Here is a 17,434-nt window from a genome sequence, read left to right as displayed (position 1 = left end):
GAGTATCAAGAATAGATAGATAATTCATAAATCATAATATATGTATTGATTGTTCTGAAATGATGACCAAACGCCAACCCAACAACCCTAACTGTATAACAAGATCATCTATTCTAGAGATCAAAAGACCATATATCAAGGTGGGGGGAATCATCAGCATGTAACGAAAAAAGGCCGTAAATCATAATCATCTCTGACAAGAGAGTAGGAAAAAAAATAATAATCACTCCAAAACAACAGCCTCATCCGAATCATCATCGACAATCTGTCTTTTATCCGCTTCATTAATAACATGCTCCTTGACCGCTTTCGCGAATTCACGCTGCATCCCAAACTTTACCGCATCAAGGACGTTATTTGCAATCTTATTAGGCGGATATCGCGGGATTGTCCCCTCTTGAAACACACCCGTCTTCACCAGGATCGAAAACCATTCTGCATCCCCAGAGGAAGCGTGTGCGTTATATTCATTTGTGCCGCGGATATCGGATTCGGGTGTGTCACCCACAAAATAGACGGTGTCGGGCGCTTTGTTGATGCCGTGGGTATCCTTGCGCCATTGTCGGAGGAGACGAGTCGCGAATTCAAAGGTGCCGAGTTGCGGTTTTCCGAATGCGATGGTGGTCAATTCTTTCCCCGTTACGGCTTTATACAAAGCCTCAAGAGAAGCGCGGAGAGCACCCATACCGATACGTGTGTAGTCGTGGGCGGTGGACCAGACGATGTCGTTATGCGAAAAGTAGATTGGCGGTCCTTCCTGGAAGGTCTCTGAGCGAGTACCGATTCTACCGTTTTTCGACATTAACAGATCCAGAATGATTTGCTGGTCACCGGCCCAGTCACGACTATCGGCAAAGACGAAAATAGCCTCAATGTTGATCTTGTCAAAATCTCTCACTCGAGAATTTTTCCATTCTTCTTCGGTCAGTTTACGAAATGGCGTTGTTTCGGCATTTGTTTTGATAATATCTCCTGGGGTAATGACGTCCTTGAAACCGTACCCTTCAGCGACTTCACGACATTTTTCACCCACGCCACCAATGACAAGGACTGTGTGGTATTTTTCGGCCATTTCGCGCATGGGGGTGTGGCCGCAGATGAATTGGCCGGGGGAGACTTCGAGTTCGAGTTGGCGGCTGAGGTCGAGACAGCGTTCTTCTTCTGTTTTGCCGCCTCCATTGGTGACGAATATATACGGGCTAATTCTCGTTAGCGTGTTGCAATTAAAAAAGGAAAAGAAAAGAAGAAGGAAGGGACGAACACTTTAATCCCAAACTCATTCTCCCCATTAAGAACCTTCATCGCCTCAATAGCCTCAGGAATAACCCGTCCACCCCGAATCAGAACCCCATCAATATCAAACGCAAACGCATACTTGTCCGTAATAGAACACGCCGGTGAATCTGTAGTAGGAACGGCTTTGAGAACAGGTGACCCGGAGGCAGGAGTTGCCTCTTCAGAGGATGTGGTGGATTCGTCCAAATGTCTTTTTGCGAGTTCTATGGATTGGGCGGTTTCAAAGGCGTCGCTGGGTTTGGCCATGAGGTGTTTCGGGGGCACGAGGACGGTGGGACCTGAGAAGAGGTCTGCGCGGGTTGCGGACATGGAGGAGAGGCGGCGAGTCCGTTGGGACTCGGGCGCGAGGTATTTCTCTGCTTCAGCCATTGTGTACTTTGCTGTATGACGGAAAGAGAAAAGAAAGAAAGATGGAAGGGAAAAAGGGCAACAGTGGGGTGGCAGTGATAAAATAACTACAACTCAACCCTTTTTGAAGTATGAACACTGAACAGAAGAGGCGATAGTATCACCATCAGTGGATCTGGGACTGGAGCCATACTTATATACCTATCGTCAGGGAGGCGGGTATGAGTTCTTTCAGGCACGTCGAAATTTTGGTCGAGAGAACAGCAACCAATCAGCACCATAAAATTCAGCCAGTTATTAAGTCGACAAAAGAGAGCGGGGACAGACCCCGAGTGTTGCAATCAATGCAATGCCAATCGCCTCAATGAGTTGTTGATATGGTGGATCCATATAGTATGAAACTGGATATCCACACTGTTGAATTGCTGGCGATGGTGGAGCAAGTGTATTGTAACCAACTAACCATTCAGCTGAATCCTTCTTGCGGAGTACATCGAGTCGAGTCTGATGCATCTAGCGATAGCTCGACTTTTGAATGACAAGGATATCTGGCGGCGTTATCGCCGTGATAACGCCGCTGAAGTTGACGGATACTCGTACAGGCATCGCATCAGAGAGGTTAGAACAGATATAAAACTAGATGATTACAATGAATAATCAGCCGACTGATCTACTCTGACCTCAAAAATACACGTAATCCAAATACGGTGGCTTAGCCACTTACACGTCACAGCAATACCAACGTCACCTATCAGACCACAGTCAATCTGAATGCGCCATTTAATACTCGTAAAGCTGAAACATAGAGCAATACGGAGTACTCAACCAATACAATCACAGGCTAATGACTGGGTGAATCCACACCGAACGACAAGTACATAGTACATACATACATAACCGCGAATACTCACCAAACTAAAATATATATTACGTATATATATGTATGTGTATATATGTATGTGTATATATGTATATATGTATAAAAATAATAATAATAATGAAAATCAAAATAGAAGACTACTCCTTTAAGAAGAATGCATTAGTATCTCCATAGATACACAGTACATATCAAATACGAAACAAAGACAAAGTACTTATCTGATGGAGGGGTAGATCAGTAGAGGGGTACCTCGACACCGCCACCAATTACGCTCTGTAATTTACTTCTGTTTTGTCTTTGTATTGACATGATTGGTTCAGAGCAGTAGTCAGATTATGTAACCTGCTTGACACTAGTCTTGATGCGGGATAACGTGTCGGGCTCTATCGGGATGATTTGACGTCACGTTTGGTTTAGTGTGCCTGAGGCATATATCCCTGGATACGGAGTAGAGGAAATTACTGCGGAGATCGAGTTACATCCATCCAGATGGATTGTCAGGATCAGAATAGGATTGAAAGTATCCACTTCCCCGTACGGTGTTCAGGACTATCATCTGGAGTATGGAGATCGGAGGTCGTCGTGACTATGGAGTACGTATCTCCATACGATATCTAGGATGTTATAGATCGGAAGACAACTCTGCATATTGCTATAACGCTCAGACTGTCGATTGATGTTCCGTATCAACAGGGCACGCATGTGAATTCAGCATTCGGCACGACGACACACCGGCTTCGTGCTCGTAGAGTATATTATTGTTGGCTGCATCATACCTAAACATCCAATGAGTACTCGTGCGTACAACTGCGTATCTCGGAGGTATGAGTTTCATCTGCATCAGACCCCCCAGAAACATCGAGTGCGGTATATCTGACTCGGTCATCTACGGAGTATTTACCTAGGTAATCCGTATCGGAGCACAGTACACCTAGTCCCCCCATACAATCCCCTGCCCAGCTAACAAACAGAACGACGCAAATTCTATTAGACCGGCTCCATGTCCCCCGGTGCCGTGCATGACATCCTACTTATTCGGCTAGGTATTGGCACATCATCCCGCGTCGCCGATCGAGGTCTGATCTCACTTCCCTCTCTTCCTATGTATCTACATAGTGCTTCGTGGATGGATTGACGGTCAAGCAGGGGAATAAGAGCGTGTGGCTGCAGGTGGCTTGCAGGCACTCTTATTCTGCCTCAAAGCTATCTGCGTAGACTCGAGGATGTCGGAGTTAACTCTTAGGGCTACTACCTAGGGAGATATAGCGTTATGATACAACTGGGGCGTATTCGGAGAAATGATGCCATCCCTTCCTTTACCTAGGTAGAGATTAATAGATATAGCAAGTTATTCTCATGAACGAGTAGTCAAGGAATGACGAAGGTTACATCTATCTATCCACATATATTGTTAGATGTGTAGTTAGAGGACAGTATCAGCCCTATGGACAGCCGCTGACGTATTGGACTTATTTAGGTACCTTATACACAGGCGACTCCGAATACATTTCAGCGATGATGTAGAGTATATATATATATACATTTCTCGTGAATAGTACTATTGTATATATGTGCATTTGTATAGTACATAAGTAAACATCCGTAACAACAAGACAATGGATAAAAATGGAAGGAAATGGTTAGGTCAGTCGAATTATTAGTACAAAAACCATAAGTTGCGAAGCAAAGAGAAATGATCTAGACAGGAAGAAATGAACTCGTGTCATCATATACACCGAAACAATGAGATCAACAAACAAAAGGGGTAGTTATACAAACAAATCAAGGGCAAAATCAATCAACACGTAAATAAAGATCCTCGCCCCGTCTCGTAGGCGTAATATTATGCTTCTTTGCTGATGGAGGTGATTGAATACCCTCATCAGTATTGTTCCTGGTAACCACAACCTTCCGACCAACTCCCGGTTTCGGTTGAACTCCACTCCTGAATTCAGTCTCCATTTTATCGGCTACGGACTCGCCGCGTCGTTTAGCTAGAAGACTGCTTGGACTGCTGGGGGTGGGACTGGCGGAGCGGGATCGTTGACCGGTCCCTAGTTCATAGATGAATTTTGGTTGAATCGGGTTTGATTCGGGTGGTGGTATCGGTGGGACAGTCGTGGGATATTCGTGTGAATCATCATAATACACCTCCGCAACATGCGATTTACGCATTCCCTGTGCTGTCGCGGGTACAATCGCTGCCGAGAGAGGGATCGCAGGGTATCGAAGAGGAGACTTTGTAGGAAGTGGGATTCGTTCGGATACCGGTGATAATCGTTGTTGCTGCTGCTGCTGGGATTGTCGTGGTATGGAGAGTTTGCTGCGATCTGCCATTGTATAATCATCTTCGTACATGATAGTTTCGTAGCTTGAATCTACCGGCGCGACTTCAAAGCCGTTTCGGGAAAGGGTATTTCGAGACCAGGGTGTGTTTGGATTTGTTCGTGTGGGTGTCGTTAGTGATCGTGGTCCACGTCCGAGACGCGAGAAGTTTCTTTGCGGTTTGCCCCAATCTCTTGCTTCATTGACGTGCTCTGCAGGAGAGAGACTGGATCCTGGAGAGCGAGACGCAGGAATCGGAACAGCCTCTTTATCCCATTTATACGAATTCCCGCTATCATACGGATTCTGCTGTCTCGTCCGTAACGGAGAAAGCATCGCTCGAGGACCAGCTGGAAGTCCCACGACCCGCATGGGACTTCCCCGCGATGCACGTCGCAATTTATCCAGTGGCGGTCCAAATATGTTGTTTCTGGTGGAGGTACTGTTGCTGCTTGGCTGTGATTCATCTTCATCAATAACGGTTGCTTCACTAGCTGGTCGAGGACCACCTACAACCCTGATAGTATTGGCTGCAGGCTGACGAATAACCCTCAACGGCTCGGGAACTATCCCTTGTCTCGCTGTTCCTTCAGGTAAAAGACGAGATATCGTCCGTTGCGACGTTTGACTTTGTGGAGACGCATTATACTCCGTCTCAGGCGACATGGCTTGATTCGTGTTTGCATTTCCATTTGCAGGACTGGACTGCGTCAAAATCACAAGAGGACCCTGCTCTCGCACCGGATGCGGAGGAAACTGGTGAAAATTAGGCCCAGTCGCAGCACCCATATCGGTAGTCGTACCCCGAGGTAAATGCGAGGGCTGCGTCGGCGGCAACAACTGCGGCACAACAGCAGCAGTAAAATCCGGCGGTTCACTCATTTCGCCTCCAATCTCAAAACTCTGTGGTGCAGCTTGTCGTAGCTTCCTACGCCGTAATCTTCTGCCGCAGAGAATCATTGCTACTACCATGAGAAATATGGCTGATACACCAGATGCGATCGATACGCCGATCACAGCGGGTGAGCTTAATGATGATTTAGCGGCCGCGGCGGCTGATGTGGTCGATGTAGAGGTCGACCTAGTCGTTGTAGTCGATGTCGTTATTGTCGTTGCAGGTAGCATAGTGATTGTCGATGGTACTGTCGTTGTCTTTGTAGTCACCAACGAACTCTTAGGCGTGCTCGTCACAAGTACACTAGTAGCCGGCGCTGTACTGCCCACAGACGTTGTAGTGACCAAATGAGTCGTCTCAGTAACAACAGATACCCTCGTCGCCGTAATTGCCGCATGCGTCTCTGGCAACGCACCGGATACATCGCTACATATCTCATATGCAGCCGAGCCTGCAGTCGAGATGATTTCCGACGAACACGAACCCACTATACATGCCAACGCGCCTTCACCTAGGGTAAGGCCACTGGTAGTATTTGTCCGACAGAGACAGTCTAGAGACCCGGAACAGCAGGTGCCGGCATATTGTGTACGGATGAAGTCTTGGACGCAGTATAAAGCGCATGACGGGATAGTGCTGAGGTATCCACTGCTCGTGGATGGGCTACAATATGCAGCGGCTGTGGTTGTTTGGCCAAGTCCCCGCGACACGGCTAAAGACACGAGGAAGACACTGCTTCTCCATAGTGGACATGACGCCAGCATACTGAGAATGTCAGTATACATCTGCCCGAAAGAATCAGGGACTCACCTGCTCAGTCGATATGTCGCGGTAGATCACTACCCAGAAGAATATGACGGTCTATAATGAGACATAGTAAAACTGTCCTTCGCTCAGGCAGAAACAAGTGATCGTGTCGAAAATATACAATGGTAGAATATGAATAATGACTGGAATTAGAAGTCTAAACGAGCAAAACAAAAAAGAAGGAACACAAAGAACCAAGAAAAAAAAAAGAATGACAGAGAATCGAAAGAAAAGAGGATGCCAAACATGAAATACGAAACAGAACAAAATCTCCAAAGAGAAGTCCTCCTATTCTTCAACATATCTCAACATACCGCCATTGGTTCCCTACTTAGAAGCTAGGGGTAATTCACCATGCATTGCCTCATTCCTCCCCTTTTGCCTCTGTCTAGGCGCCATCATGAAACTGTATGACATCGGTGCGATAGGATCGAATGCAGGTCCTCGAGCAGCGCGTAGAGAAGTGGTTGGTCTTGAAGAAGATGGGGGAGAGAGCAGAGGAGGGAAGGTAGGCGCCCAGGTTGAAGAGCTGGCGCTTTGCGAGGACCAATCAGATGATCAGAATGGAGTATGGCCCAGTTTAGTTCTGGGGCTAACTGAGCTGGGATAATAAGTCATGTGATCTGAGGAACTGAGCCAATTAGATATCTCAATATCTCGGGGTGTTTAGCCTCGTCAATCGGATGCCAGGCAAGATCTCCCCTGTTCTTCTTCAGCCAGCTGAGTCTATCTCATTCTACTAAAGCTCTGACTACATGTTGAGAAAGTGAAGCGCTAACGTGAAACATCGACAAGCCGTTCGATGTTGTCTAAGCGGCTGACTTCACTGTCACTTAGTATGTTTCGGATGAGGCTACAAATGATGTAGGTCGTCGAGAATTACTCTCTAACTTACAGTCAATATTATAAGCTCAATACGATTATCAATTAGTCGTACTAAATGGTAATAGTAGACAGCGTAAACGCCATGCGTACTCGCTCAGCCAGACACCCTATCAAATATAACGTGCATCGGAGCGCAAGAAGAGGTAGTAGTAGCAGTAGTAGTAGTAAAGATGTGAAACAAAACTGGTATCATCGAGATGTAGAAGCAAGCAGCGAACAAAATCAAGCAAATCAAGTAATCGTTATCGACCGGGAAATCAGTTCCAATTAACCCAATCAACCGATTTAACGAGCCACAGCGCCAAGACTGCCGAGCTAGCCCAAGACGGAGTAGCGTTGGTTGAACGGGGGTAAGAAAGCGCAGCGTAGATTATTCCCCTCGGTGCCGGAACAGAAACACAGCTCAGCTCGCTCGACTAGGTTGCCGGGGTTTCCGTGCTCGCAGCGCGCTACCCATGATCAAATGGGATGTGTCGATTAGTACTTGAGGATGATGTACCTGCGATAACGTTAGCGTTGAATGCTTCTCTCAGCTTCTGAGAAATACTTACAAAGCGTGGATGATACCGGGAATGTAACCCAGGATGGTCAAGCAGATGTTGATGAGCAAGTCGGCACCGCATCCGCGCTCCAGGAAGACACCCACTGGAGGCAGGATGATGGCGAAGATGATCTTGCAGATGTCGCTGTGAAATGTTAGCAGGCGTTACAATCAAAATCGTACGGTCGCATCTGAGTTTTCACTCGACTCGTAGACACACGGTCGCAACGCTGGCTGCTCGCAAACAAGGTAGACTTACGAAGCGGTGAAAGGCATTTTGAAGGTTGATTGGATAATCAGAGAGAGATTATGTATAGCTGTGCTTGTCTGAGGCGATAACGAGGGTTGGTATAAATAGGCTGGTGATGAGAGTTGGCGGAAGGAAGAAAGCAAAAGATGACGGAAATGAGGAGCGGCTTAAGTACCAGGTCTGCTCCTTCCGTTCCTGCTTGGAACGGAAGCCGCGGACGACGTCATTGCCGCTCTTACCTCAGCATAGTCAGCACGTACCGCCACAGATGAGGCGCAAGCTATGCAGCCGCGGCGCCCTCTGATTGGCTGGCTGCGCCTTTTTGCGTAACAAAGACGTTTTCCGCACTCGGCAGGCTCGGCACGTGCAGTCGATCTGACTTCATACAAGGAATTTGCTGCCTCAGTTGGACATTGAAAAGCTCTATTATTATCTCTTCCGGCTAGCCTGTTGTGTTCCCCGAGTGTATCACCTGACTTGCTCTCTGCTATGCAGTCTGCAGTACAGAGTCAGCTGAAAATTGAGCCAAGTAACTTAACTTACATAAACTGAGGGATGGCTCATCTATCTCAGATTCTAGATCCTTGCTACCTACTATGTTTACTGACAATCAGACGGCGGGCGCAGAACAACATGTACGGAGTACTCCGTACAGAGGGAAAGATATCGGAGTGTCGGGGAACCGCCCCACTCTACAGACTAAAATCATTGGTCATCATCACATGATGATCATGTTCCAACAATTTTTTGAGGCTTGACTACCACAACAAAAAAGGGCCACTGGCATCAATGTCTCCATGCCCAATTTAATCGGGTACATTTCCAGCTCCATTGCGAGAGATAGCCTCGTGGGAGCTGGTCGGAAATGTGTGTCCGGATCTGCATTCAAGCTACCGACAGCTCGGAAGTTCAATTCTGGCCGTGCGAATAGTCAATGGCAGGCGCTGACGTGGACTACACAGCACCCTGACCGTGTGGTACATATCCTATGCTTTGAAGTTGATTGATTATAGCTTATTGTTGCAGACTCCAGAAAATATAGCTCCCTCCTTCGCTCATTTTGCTGTCTCGCAAGCAACCACCGTGCCTATACTGTTCGCATCGCCCGAGTTTACAGCATGGACAGAGCCAACGGGGTCGCTTCTTCCCCGATGGGTGACTCCATTACTCGATCATGTCCATGCCGGTGATGCGCCGAAGGTTGCGTACACAATCGCGGCTGTCGTGGACAAAATCTCTGGCAACAACGATGCTAGAGAAGGGTTATCGCTGCTACTCGCTGACAGTTCCCACGTAACTGCTTCAATCGCCACGCCTGCACGATTAAAGAGCAACGCCTCCGAAGAACCGGCATTCTTTCTAACAACAAACGTTGATAGGAGCAGTCAATCATCGCACGAAGTCGGCCTACGTCTCGCGCGAACGGTATTCCGAAACGGAAGGGACAGAACTCTCCTAGGGATGCGATGGACTCGGGACGAACCCTCAAACAGTTATATTCTCGATGGATACCACGACCTATCCTCCTGCTCCGTAACATCACCCGTCCATGAGGCATGCTGCGCCGTCAATGTACCCTTTCACCCCGTGACACAACGTCGACGAGTCATTTCAAGCATGGGAAATATTCTACGGCAAGTTTCTAAATCGACGACCGACGATGGTATGAGTGCAGGTATTCCCGCCTCATCCGAGTTGGAGAAAGAACTCCCCAGATACGTGAATGAACGCGGGATTCCGCATCAAAGAGTCGCTGTCTGGGCGCTTGTGGAACCATCAACCTCGTCTATGACCAACACGTCTGATCGGGATGTTCAGGGTTTGTTGATTAAAGGAAGTAAGCTTCATCGCGTGGTCAGTGGAGGCGGAGGCTGGGGCAAGAAGCAGGGTCTGTTATCACTAGACCCAGAAGTCTCTTTCGGTGGCGCAAACCGGTTGTCTCGTGAAGCATCACTCGATCAGACCTTCGCTTCATCTACAGAGACACCAGCCGCAGCGACTGATTTCCCAGATTTCCTTGAAGGATTAGGCCTTGAAGAGAACATATCCTCATTGTCACAGGTAGCACCACCTGGAGATTATATCCAGTTCTTCGTGACTTCTGAATCAGACAACACCATACCGTCAAGAATTAAGTCTAAACCAAGGACACTTACATACTCATTCGGCGTAGACGCGCCCGACGAATCGACAGAGACATCTCCCACGGCTTCAGGAGATATAACCGTACTCCAGAATCATTTTGGCGCAGTGTCTGAATCTGCTATAAGTTATTCCCGCAAGGACTTGTCTGGGGAAGCGCAATGCGAGACGAAGATTTCTGTTCCTGGGTCGAGGATAAATTTGTCGATTGTTTGATGTGCCGGCTGCTTTGTATATTAGATGTATGACAATACCACACTAAATAATTAAATTTATATTGTCTGATATTTTCATTTCCAATGATTTCTAGGCGAATATTAAAATTTATATCCATCGAAAAATTCCAAGTTTTCCTACGAGATCGACCTTACCATGTGTATCTCCAGGGCTCGATATATAAAGATCTGCCCAGAGTGTCCTGGAGAATCGATCGGTGTAGGGTAGTGGTAAACTTCGAGACAAAGTGACTTGAAACAAATCTTCAGAAGCCAAATTTATCCATATGGCAATTATCAACGAAAATATTAAGATATATAAATAAATATGAAAAGAATGGATAGAAGAGCGCAGAGTAGAGGATGCATGCCAAGACATTGCACGTGACAGGGGAGCTTGATCAAATCAAGAACCTTCATCCACGGGCATGGGCTTCATCTATCTATCAACCTCATCACCCGCCCTCTCCGTCACCGCTCTACCGAGATACCCTTGAGATATCATATCCTCAAGCTCCGATAGATATCCAGAAAATAAAATCGGCTGTTTGCTATTTATAAAGACCGTCAAGATGTCCACTGATCTTTGGTGAGTTGTCCTTGGAGCTGATCTCGCTTGGGTGGCAGCTCCTCTATCTCACTATAATGTGTCCTGTTGAACATAATGCTAATAATTGAAATGTGCAGTCCGGTTTACGCGGTTAGTACCACCTCAATCGATCGCTCGACCATGTCCTGTTAGAACATCAGAACGACACAACTAACACTTGATAGCCCTTCTTCGGCGCCCTAGGCTGCACCTCCGCTATCGTCTTCACCTGTTTCGGTGCCGCCTATGGAACCGCCAAAGCCGGTGTAGGTGTTTGCGGTATGGCCGTTCTCCGGCCTGATCTGATTGTTCGAAGTGCGTCACCTCTCAATACCAGACCATTCTATACTAATATAGCATAGACATCGTCCCCATTGTCATGGCTGGTATTATCGCCATTTACGGTCTCGTCGTCTCCGTGCTGATTGCGAATGATTTGAATCAACGTCTGCCTCTGTATACGGGGTTCATTCAACTTGGTGCTGGCCTTGCTGTTGGTTTGGCTGGTTTGGCTGCTGGGTTTGTCTCCCTCTCCCTTTCCTCCTTGGTGGATGATATAAACTGATCTGTGTAGTTTCGCAATTGGTATCGTCGGAGACGCCGGTGTCCGTGGGTCCGCTCAACAACCCCGTCTTTATGTCGGAATGATTCTTATTCTTATTTTTGCTGAAGTTTTGGGTTCGTCTTTTTCTTTTCTTCCATCTGGTTTTGATGGGATGTGGCTAATGGGTATAGGTCTCTACGGTCTCATCGTCGCTCTACTCATGAACTCGCGCTCACGCGGTGAATGTTATTAAACACGACGTATTGGAGATGGGTTAAGTGACTGGAAATCGGATTAACGTCGATTTGGATATATATCTAAACTCGATGCATCATTCATCGTCATCACTTGAACCCAATGTCTGTGCATGCATCTTGCGTGCAAGTCAAGCCATAAACGATACCCATCTTTGAGACAAAGCTACTTGGCAGTCTTACTGATGAATATCGTACTAGACGAGACTGAACTTATATCACACAGAGAAAATATGCAGTCTATTCTCGCCATTCATGTAAAGCAAAGAAAATCATTTCTCTTTTCTTTTCTCTTTTCTTTTTTATTTCTGTTGTTGTTTGTTTGTGTGTTCTGGTATGTTTTACGTTATTGACATATATATTTGAATTACATTGAGTAGATTTAAACTAGATGTTAGAGTTTCACCTGAATAGGAGGCAGGTTTAGAGGGTTGATGAAGAGTATGAATTAGTCCACGAGTCCAAGTTTGATCCTTCAAGACCTGGCTTATGGCCTCTCTCTTGGGTGTAATGAGATGGCCTCCTTTCCCGATGCCAATCTGTGTCCAAAGGTCTGTATGTGAATTTGAATCCTACCAGTGCTTTTAATTGGTTGCTTGTTAACACAGTTTTATTCCTTGAGAGACAACATGGATGGTATTGGTTATATAGGTATACTCTATTCGAAACACATCAGACAGTAGCAGATATGTACTTCGACAGAAAGAAATAAATCAAACGTTATGTTTGGTAATAAACGAAACGAAACGAAACGAAACGAAACGCCTGTGAATATGAATATATGGAGATTTAACTATGTATTGTAATGCCTCATGCTCCCAAGCTCATGCAATCCGCATAGCCCGAAAAACGACCGTAAGGAGGAAGGGAAGGGATCAAGCCTTATCAAGCTTCCTCCTCAACGTCCTCGTCTTTCTGAGCAACTTCTTGAACTTGTGTTTCTTCATTTTCAGTTTTCGCTGTCTTCGAACCGAGATTGTGTACATAGTTCGATTTACTGTGCGCTCGATATATGTCTTTCCCGCATCAGGGACGGGTTCGTCAATGAAGGCGGTGTCCTGGGTAGGTACCAAAGGCGCAAGGGAAGTCTCGAATGTTCGTTGACCGTCTGCGTAGGACGTTTCGCGGATTGTGAGGAGGGTCGAGTATGTTCGTATATTCGCATCGGCGGATCCTTCGGTTTCTTGCGTGGCAGCAGATTCTTCCTGCGGTACAGGTGCGGGGGGAGGTTGAAAGGGGGTCAATCGACTTGCAAACTCGGCGATGGAAGAATGTAAATCTTCCTCTGAGAGGGCGACATCATCTAGATGGATGATTCGTGGTGGTTGCTCGGCATTGGTGGCAGACCGACCCTGCATTGCGCCCTCCATTGATGCAACGGCTGATGTTAGGGTGTTGATGACGTCGGCGGTACGATTGGAACGTCTAGAGGATTGTTTGAGGTCGAAGATGGCGTTAAATGCTGCTTCGTTGGTTGGAGGAGGGATAGATGTGCTGACTGATATGGGGCGATGGACGGAGAAGAATGAAGCAAGCTGGATATCTTCACCCAAGTTAGCATTATGAAATTGAAAACTTTTCTTAAAGGGAGACCAACCTTCCAACGGCGTATGCTGCGTCGAAGGCACACTAGGTAAATTCAATAATGCAGCCGAAGAACCCTGTCTCGACTTGACGACGCCAATCGCACCACTTCCACCACCAGCATCTTTCCGTCCTTCAGCATCCTTCACCTTCCGCGCCGCAGACGGATTAGCAGGTGTCTGCGACGACTCAATCGGTCTCGAACCATCATTCGGCGGCACAGGCGGTTTCGAAGAAGACGAATACCGACGCTGGGAAGCTCCTCCTCGTCGACCAAATCCAGCAGCACCAGCCGTGTTGCTAATAGCCGTTGTTGTTGTTGGAATGAGGAAATTCGGGAATGGTACGATCGTTGATGAAGAGGACGAAGTCGTCGTGCGCACGGCACGACGGAGGGAGGATGATAGCATTGTTTTGTAAAACCAAAATACTCGTAGAGTCGAGTATTCGGTTGAGGTTAACTGGAGGACGATGGGGAGGCGAAGAATCAGAGCGTGTGACCGAATTCGGTTGCGGCGATGGGCCGAGAAGGCGGTCAGGTGGTGCAGTATGTTATGTAAGCGCCAAGAGTGGAATGATTATTCTCCGAGTCAGGACATGACAGAGATCAGGCGATATTTATTGATTTATATTCCATATTTAAATGACTTTGACTGTCATCCTACATATACCTAGTTATATAAATTGATGTGTCTTGCGATAACCTCTGGATTCAGAACGAACCCATCATCCTACATGTTACAAAGTCAAAAAGCATGCAGGTTGCTGATTAAATATACAATGGGCTAGAAGAGCAGAAAAGAATGAAAGACGCCTGGACCTGCATGAAGAGAATGTCAAAGATAAGGAGAAGCGTGACAATGAGAGTCGAGTCGAGTCGCATGCTGGTATGGAGCATAGGAGAGGCGTGGAATCATGACAAGGTATCTTAGAGCTCACAACACAATGAAAGAAGTCAAGGAGAGCGTGTCGATCGATGTCGATGTGAATATAGTGAGGAATTCGGCGCACGTGAACATTGAGAAGACAGATAGCGAAGCCCACAGGTGCAGACAACTCCTGGGGCTTCGTTCACCGTCATAAGATTAGCGTATGCAAATTCTTCTGAATAATCATATCCTGCACCGAATCCATCGTGGCTTTCAACAACGTCGTATCCGTCGCATTGGTATAATGAATATAAATCTCACGATCAGGCATGCGATTAATACTGCGGAACCGATCGGCGAAATATTTTGCAGCCGTGTCGAAATCTGTTGGCGAGCCGCTGTAGTCCGGGAAATGTTTGTTGATGGGTGATAAGGGGAGTTTGGTTTTGAAGAGATCCATTTTATTCAAAAAGAGCATGATGGGTTTGCGTTTGAACCATTCGCCGTTTGCGAGAGATTCAAAGAGCATCATTGCTTCGTGCATTTGATTCTACTAATGTTAGCTACATCCAAAGGATTCGCTGGATTGGACGTACCGCGTTCTGATCTTCGAGTAGAGACTGATCGTATCCAGATAGCGCAACCATGAAAAGAAGACATTGCACACCTTCGAAGCAGTGAATCCACTTCTTTCGTTCGGACCGTTGTCCTCCCACGTCCATCATGCGAAAGTTAAGCTGTCCTAATTCGAATAATGTTTCTGTGATACCAGTTGTGCGAAGTCGAGAATGAAGCATGTCTTGGTTGTCGGGTAACCAGCCGGGTGTGAATAGACGATCGATCGAGTTGAAGAAACTGCACTATTAGTATCGTATCGTTTCATCAATTGACTCTGGCAGACATACTAATGCAAATTATCGTGAAGCGCAAATTCATGCCCTCGGGCAACTGCCTGCTGAACCCCTTGATCATTCCATAATTGTACCATCGCCTCTTTAATACTCAAATCGGAAAATGCTTCATCGGTGTCAACATCGGCTTCGGTTTTGGCGAGAATATCTCCTAAAGACTAAAAAAAAGTATTGAGCTAATGCTGTGACCAAGCAATAAGCGGTACCATACCTGATTGCTTTCCTTTTCAAAATCAATCTTCTGTGTTTGCATAATCTCCATCAACACTTTGAATGCCACCACCAAATTCGAGTATATAACCGCACGATTCTGCCGGCGTTCGTCTTCCGGGAATCCGCCCGAGTGGATGATACGCATTTGTTTGATGATGGTGGACTTGCCCGACTCTCCAGCTCCTAGTCCTTGTAAGATACCATCCGCCAAGACCGTGTTAGGTGTGTGAACATACCTAATAGGAGGATCTTGACCGTTCGGTCATATGTCTTTTTGTCATTGCGGATCTGTTTCTCAATACCGGCGTTGACTCTGGCGGCCTCCTTGTCCTCCACCTCGACTTTGGAGCTCATGCAACCCATGGCTGGATAAGTCTATGTTTGCGAAGTGATTTGTATATATACGCGACACATGTGTCAATCCCGTTCACCGTCGCATCCGCTCGTAGGTATATGGGGAATTGGTGTCGACGCAATGCATCAATTGTTGTGAATCGGCAAGGCTCTTCGACGAGGATGACGGGAGGAACCTAAAGCGGGCGATTAGGATCTGTCGTTGAACTGCATTAGTCAACCGAAATAGTTCGAGCGGTACAAAACAAGAGAACAGAAAATAAAGACAAGCATTGCGGTACTTCACAGAAGTATGAAGGGATGGGACAATATCCATGTGGTACATATCAAGTATGGTGTGTAGTATCTTTCAGCCGCTGCTCGTCACCCTGTCCATGCCATGCAGCAACAATTGCATTCTGATAGGACCCTCCAAGACAGTTAAGAAAAAAACAAAGTTCAGCAAAAGCAACATGATTTTCCTTCGGAGAATTAGGAATGATCGGACGAGACATGTCTTCTTTCGATCTTGATAAAGAAATGCTTGAACGCACAATTGCAGAATGGATAAACGGACGAACTTAAGAATTGGACATCGATATTGATGATCGATAGTCATAGTAAGCTCACCTCGTTGATCGTTTCTTTCTTCCTTTTCCCTCCGTATGTTGTATGTTGTCCCACCTACTATCGATTCTAACAATCCGCAAGGTGCACAAATCTCACGAATACTTCGAGAGTTGACTCTCTCGACTGCCGATGTTTCGAGTTCGATAGTAGTAAGGACAGTCGTTCAAGGTTGGAGTAGAATAAAGGAAGAGAACATTCTGTGCAGTAACGAAGAAAGGTTGGTGGTGGAGCACTAGCTTAGACTTTGCTATGCTTGGCTAGAGTCGACTGATTAAATTGCTTAGCACCAGGTCAATTAAGAAATGTCTAAACTCTTCATGGGTTAGCTGTTCATTTTTTGCAAGGGACAGGCTCCATAGCTTGACTGAAAGGAGAAAGTACGTCCTCTTAGCACAGACAGTTCACTATGTCGATTCTCCACCACGCGGCAAAGAGCCCACCGAGACAGTCCACGAGGTTAAAGATGAATGAGGAATACGTGATCGTGGAATTCGTGACACATGGAGTACATTCATCGCATGATATTACCAAGTAGGCTGATGATCGAGAATGAGTCTGTACTGTTGCACAATCTGGTTATCGAGTGAGTACGCTGAACTGTTCTGCAGTGTACCGTGGTAATGGTATTACTGTGTAATATTACAGTGGAGACCAGGTTTTCCCCCAAGCTTGGCTTTTCTTTAGTGAACGTACGCCTTTGTCAAAACTTGAATCTCAGCCGCTTTGTTGATACACTTCATTGTCCTGCTCTACAACTGACACTGACACAGTGCTCATCCTAACTATTCCGTACTGGAAATCCTTCTACATCACGGAGCATGGATACAATCATGGTCTAGCCAGGGTGAAATGCCGTCAAAAGTCTAACGACGGAGTTTGGCGACCAACCAACATGACAAGATCCACTAACGCCGCCCCCTGAA

The 17,434-nt window shown here is 46.6% G+C and overlaps 7 protein-coding genes across 9 annotated transcripts, besides 5 other annotated features; 2 read left to right on the top strand and 5 right to left on the bottom strand.

Moving 5' to 3' along the window:
• Positions 1–6: 6 nt before the first annotated feature.
• On the bottom strand, positions 7–1,665 carry TSTA_105980 (phosphatidyl synthase; the record flags this gene model as incomplete). Its single annotated transcript, XM_002486582.1, has 2 exons — positions 7–1,199; positions 1,262–1,665. The coding sequence occupies 2 exons, from the start codon at positions 1,663–1,665 to the stop codon at positions 224–226; spliced, it is 1,380 nt and encodes a 459-aa protein (XP_002486627.1). The 3' UTR covers positions 7–223.
• An 899-nt stretch (positions 1,666–2,564) lies between these two features.
• Positions 2,565–2,626: a microsatellite.
• Positions 2,624–2,659: a microsatellite.
• A 1,659-nt stretch (positions 2,660–4,318) lies between these two features.
• Positions 4,319–6,871, bottom strand: TSTA_105970 (uncharacterized protein; the record flags this gene model as incomplete). The annotated part of the gene is made up of 3 exons (XM_002486581.1): positions 4,319–6,529; positions 6,555–6,605; positions 6,866–6,871. The coding sequence occupies 3 exons, from the start codon at positions 6,869–6,871 to the stop codon at positions 4,319–4,321; spliced, it is 2,268 nt and encodes a 755-aa protein (XP_002486626.1).
• Positions 6,719–6,786: a sequence feature (T-rich).
• Positions 6,872–7,451: 580 nt separating the features above from the next.
• TSTA_105960 (stress response RCI peptide, putative) lies at positions 7,452–8,424 on the bottom strand. Its single transcript, XM_002486580.1, has 3 exons — positions 8,237–8,424; positions 7,988–8,122; positions 7,452–7,935 (listed from the first exon to the last, which is right to left on the bottom strand). The coding sequence occupies exons 1-3, from the start codon at positions 8,251–8,253 to the stop codon at positions 7,914–7,916; spliced, it is 174 nt and encodes a 57-aa protein (XP_002486625.1). The 5' UTR covers positions 8,254–8,424; the 3' UTR covers positions 7,452–7,913.
• Positions 7,580–7,603: a microsatellite.
• A 558-nt stretch (positions 8,425–8,982) lies between the features above and the next one.
• TSTA_105950 (uncharacterized protein) lies at positions 8,983–10,655 on the top strand. The gene is made up of 2 exons (XM_002486579.1): positions 8,983–9,204; positions 9,254–10,655. The coding sequence occupies exons 1-2, from the start codon at positions 9,025–9,027 to the stop codon at positions 10,583–10,585; spliced, it is 1,512 nt and encodes a 503-aa protein (XP_002486624.1). The 5' UTR covers positions 8,983–9,024; the 3' UTR covers positions 10,586–10,655.
• Positions 10,656–11,044: 389 nt separating this feature from the next.
• Positions 11,045–12,362, top strand: TSTA_105940 (vacuolar ATP synthase 16 kDa proteolipid subunit, putative). Its single transcript, XM_002486578.1, has 6 exons — positions 11,045–11,173; positions 11,272–11,284; positions 11,359–11,488; positions 11,536–11,692; positions 11,748–11,851; positions 11,909–12,362. The coding sequence occupies exons 1-6, from the start codon at positions 11,157–11,159 to the stop codon at positions 11,968–11,970; spliced, it is 483 nt and encodes a 160-aa protein (XP_002486623.1). The 5' UTR covers positions 11,045–11,156; the 3' UTR covers positions 11,971–12,362.
• Positions 12,363–12,590: 228 nt separating this feature from the next.
• Positions 12,591–14,001, bottom strand: TSTA_105930 (uncharacterized protein). Its single transcript, XM_002486577.1, has 2 exons — positions 13,569–14,001; positions 12,591–13,514 (listed from the first exon to the last, which is right to left on the bottom strand). Exons 1-2 carry the CDS (start codon positions 13,963–13,965, stop codon positions 12,847–12,849), a joined length of 1,065 nt encoding a protein of 354 aa, XP_002486622.1. The 5' UTR covers positions 13,966–14,001; the 3' UTR covers positions 12,591–12,846.
• Positions 12,706–12,735: a microsatellite.
• A 151-nt stretch (positions 14,002–14,152) lies between the features above and the next one.
• On the bottom strand, positions 14,153–16,532 carry TSTA_105920 (G protein complex alpha subunit GanA). 3 transcript variants are annotated; one of them, XM_002486574.1, is made up of 6 exons: positions 16,512–16,532; positions 15,785–16,098; positions 15,547–15,731; positions 15,330–15,493; positions 15,021–15,279; positions 14,153–14,974 (listed from the first exon to the last, which is right to left on the bottom strand). In XM_002486574.1, the coding sequence occupies exons 2-6, from the start codon at positions 15,909–15,911 to the stop codon at positions 14,633–14,635; spliced, it is 1,077 nt and encodes a 358-aa protein (XP_002486619.1). In that variant the 5' UTR covers positions 15,912–16,098; positions 16,512–16,532; the 3' UTR covers positions 14,153–14,632. The 3 variants fall into 3 exon arrangements, with proteins under 3 accessions (XP_002486619.1, XP_002486620.1, XP_002486621.1); XM_002486575.1 differs by lacking the exon at positions 16,512–16,532 and having other exon boundaries at positions 15,785–16,184; XM_002486576.1 differs by lacking the exons at positions 14,153–14,974; positions 16,512–16,532 and having other exon boundaries at positions 14,980–15,279; positions 15,785–16,184.
• Between the last annotated feature and the right edge of the window lie 902 nt (positions 16,533–17,434).

This window comes from Talaromyces stipitatus, genomic scaffold, assembly GCF_000003125.1.
Source record: "Talaromyces stipitatus ATCC 10500 scf_1105507295511 genomic scaffold, whole genome shotgun sequence".
Lineage (NCBI taxonomy): Eukaryota > Fungi > Ascomycota > Eurotiomycetes > Eurotiales > Trichocomaceae > Talaromyces > Talaromyces stipitatus.
This window is presented reverse-complemented; position numbering and strand designations above follow the sequence as displayed.

Excerpts from the sequence above, each read along its gene's own strand:
- TSTA_105920 (XM_002486574.1), bottom strand. The coding sequence starts at position 15,911 with ATGGGTTGCATGAGCTCCAAAGTCGAGGTGGAGGACAAGGAGGCCGCC. Across the intron at positions 15,732-15,784 it reads GGTCAAGATCCTCCTATTAG|GAGCTGGAGAGTCGGGCAAG; the intron begins GTATGTTCACAC and ends TACAAGGACTAG. Across the intron at positions 14,975-15,020 it reads TACTCGAAGATCAGAACGCG|AATCAAATGCACGAAGCAAT; the intron begins GTACGTCCAATC and ends TAACATTAGTAG.
- TSTA_105930 (XM_002486577.1), bottom strand. The coding sequence starts at position 13,965 with ATGCTATCATCCTCCCTCCGTCGTGCCGTGCGCACGACGACTTCGTCC. Across the intron at positions 13,515-13,568 it reads GCAGCATACGCCGTTGGAAG|ATATCCAGCTTGCTTCATTC; the intron begins GTTGGTCTCCCT and ends ACTTGGGTGAAG.
- TSTA_105950 (XM_002486579.1), top strand. The coding sequence starts at position 9,025 with ATGCCCAATTTAATCGGGTACATTTCCAGCTCCATTGCGAGAGATAGC. Across the intron at positions 9,205-9,253 it reads CACAGCACCCTGACCGTGTG|ACTCCAGAAAATATAGCTCC; the intron begins GTACATATCCTA and ends TTATTGTTGCAG.
- TSTA_105940 (XM_002486578.1), top strand. Across the intron at positions 11,693-11,747 it reads TTGGCTGGTTTGGCTGCTGG|TTTCGCAATTGGTATCGTCG; the intron begins GTTTGTCTCCCT and ends TGATCTGTGTAG. Across the intron at positions 11,852-11,908 it reads TATTTTTGCTGAAGTTTTGG|GTCTCTACGGTCTCATCGTC; the intron begins GTTCGTCTTTTT and ends TAATGGGTATAG.
- TSTA_105960 (XM_002486580.1), bottom strand. Across the intron at positions 7,936-7,987 it reads CCCGGTATCATCCACGCTTT|GTACATCATCCTCAAGTACT; the intron begins GTAAGTATTTCT and ends ACGTTATCGCAG.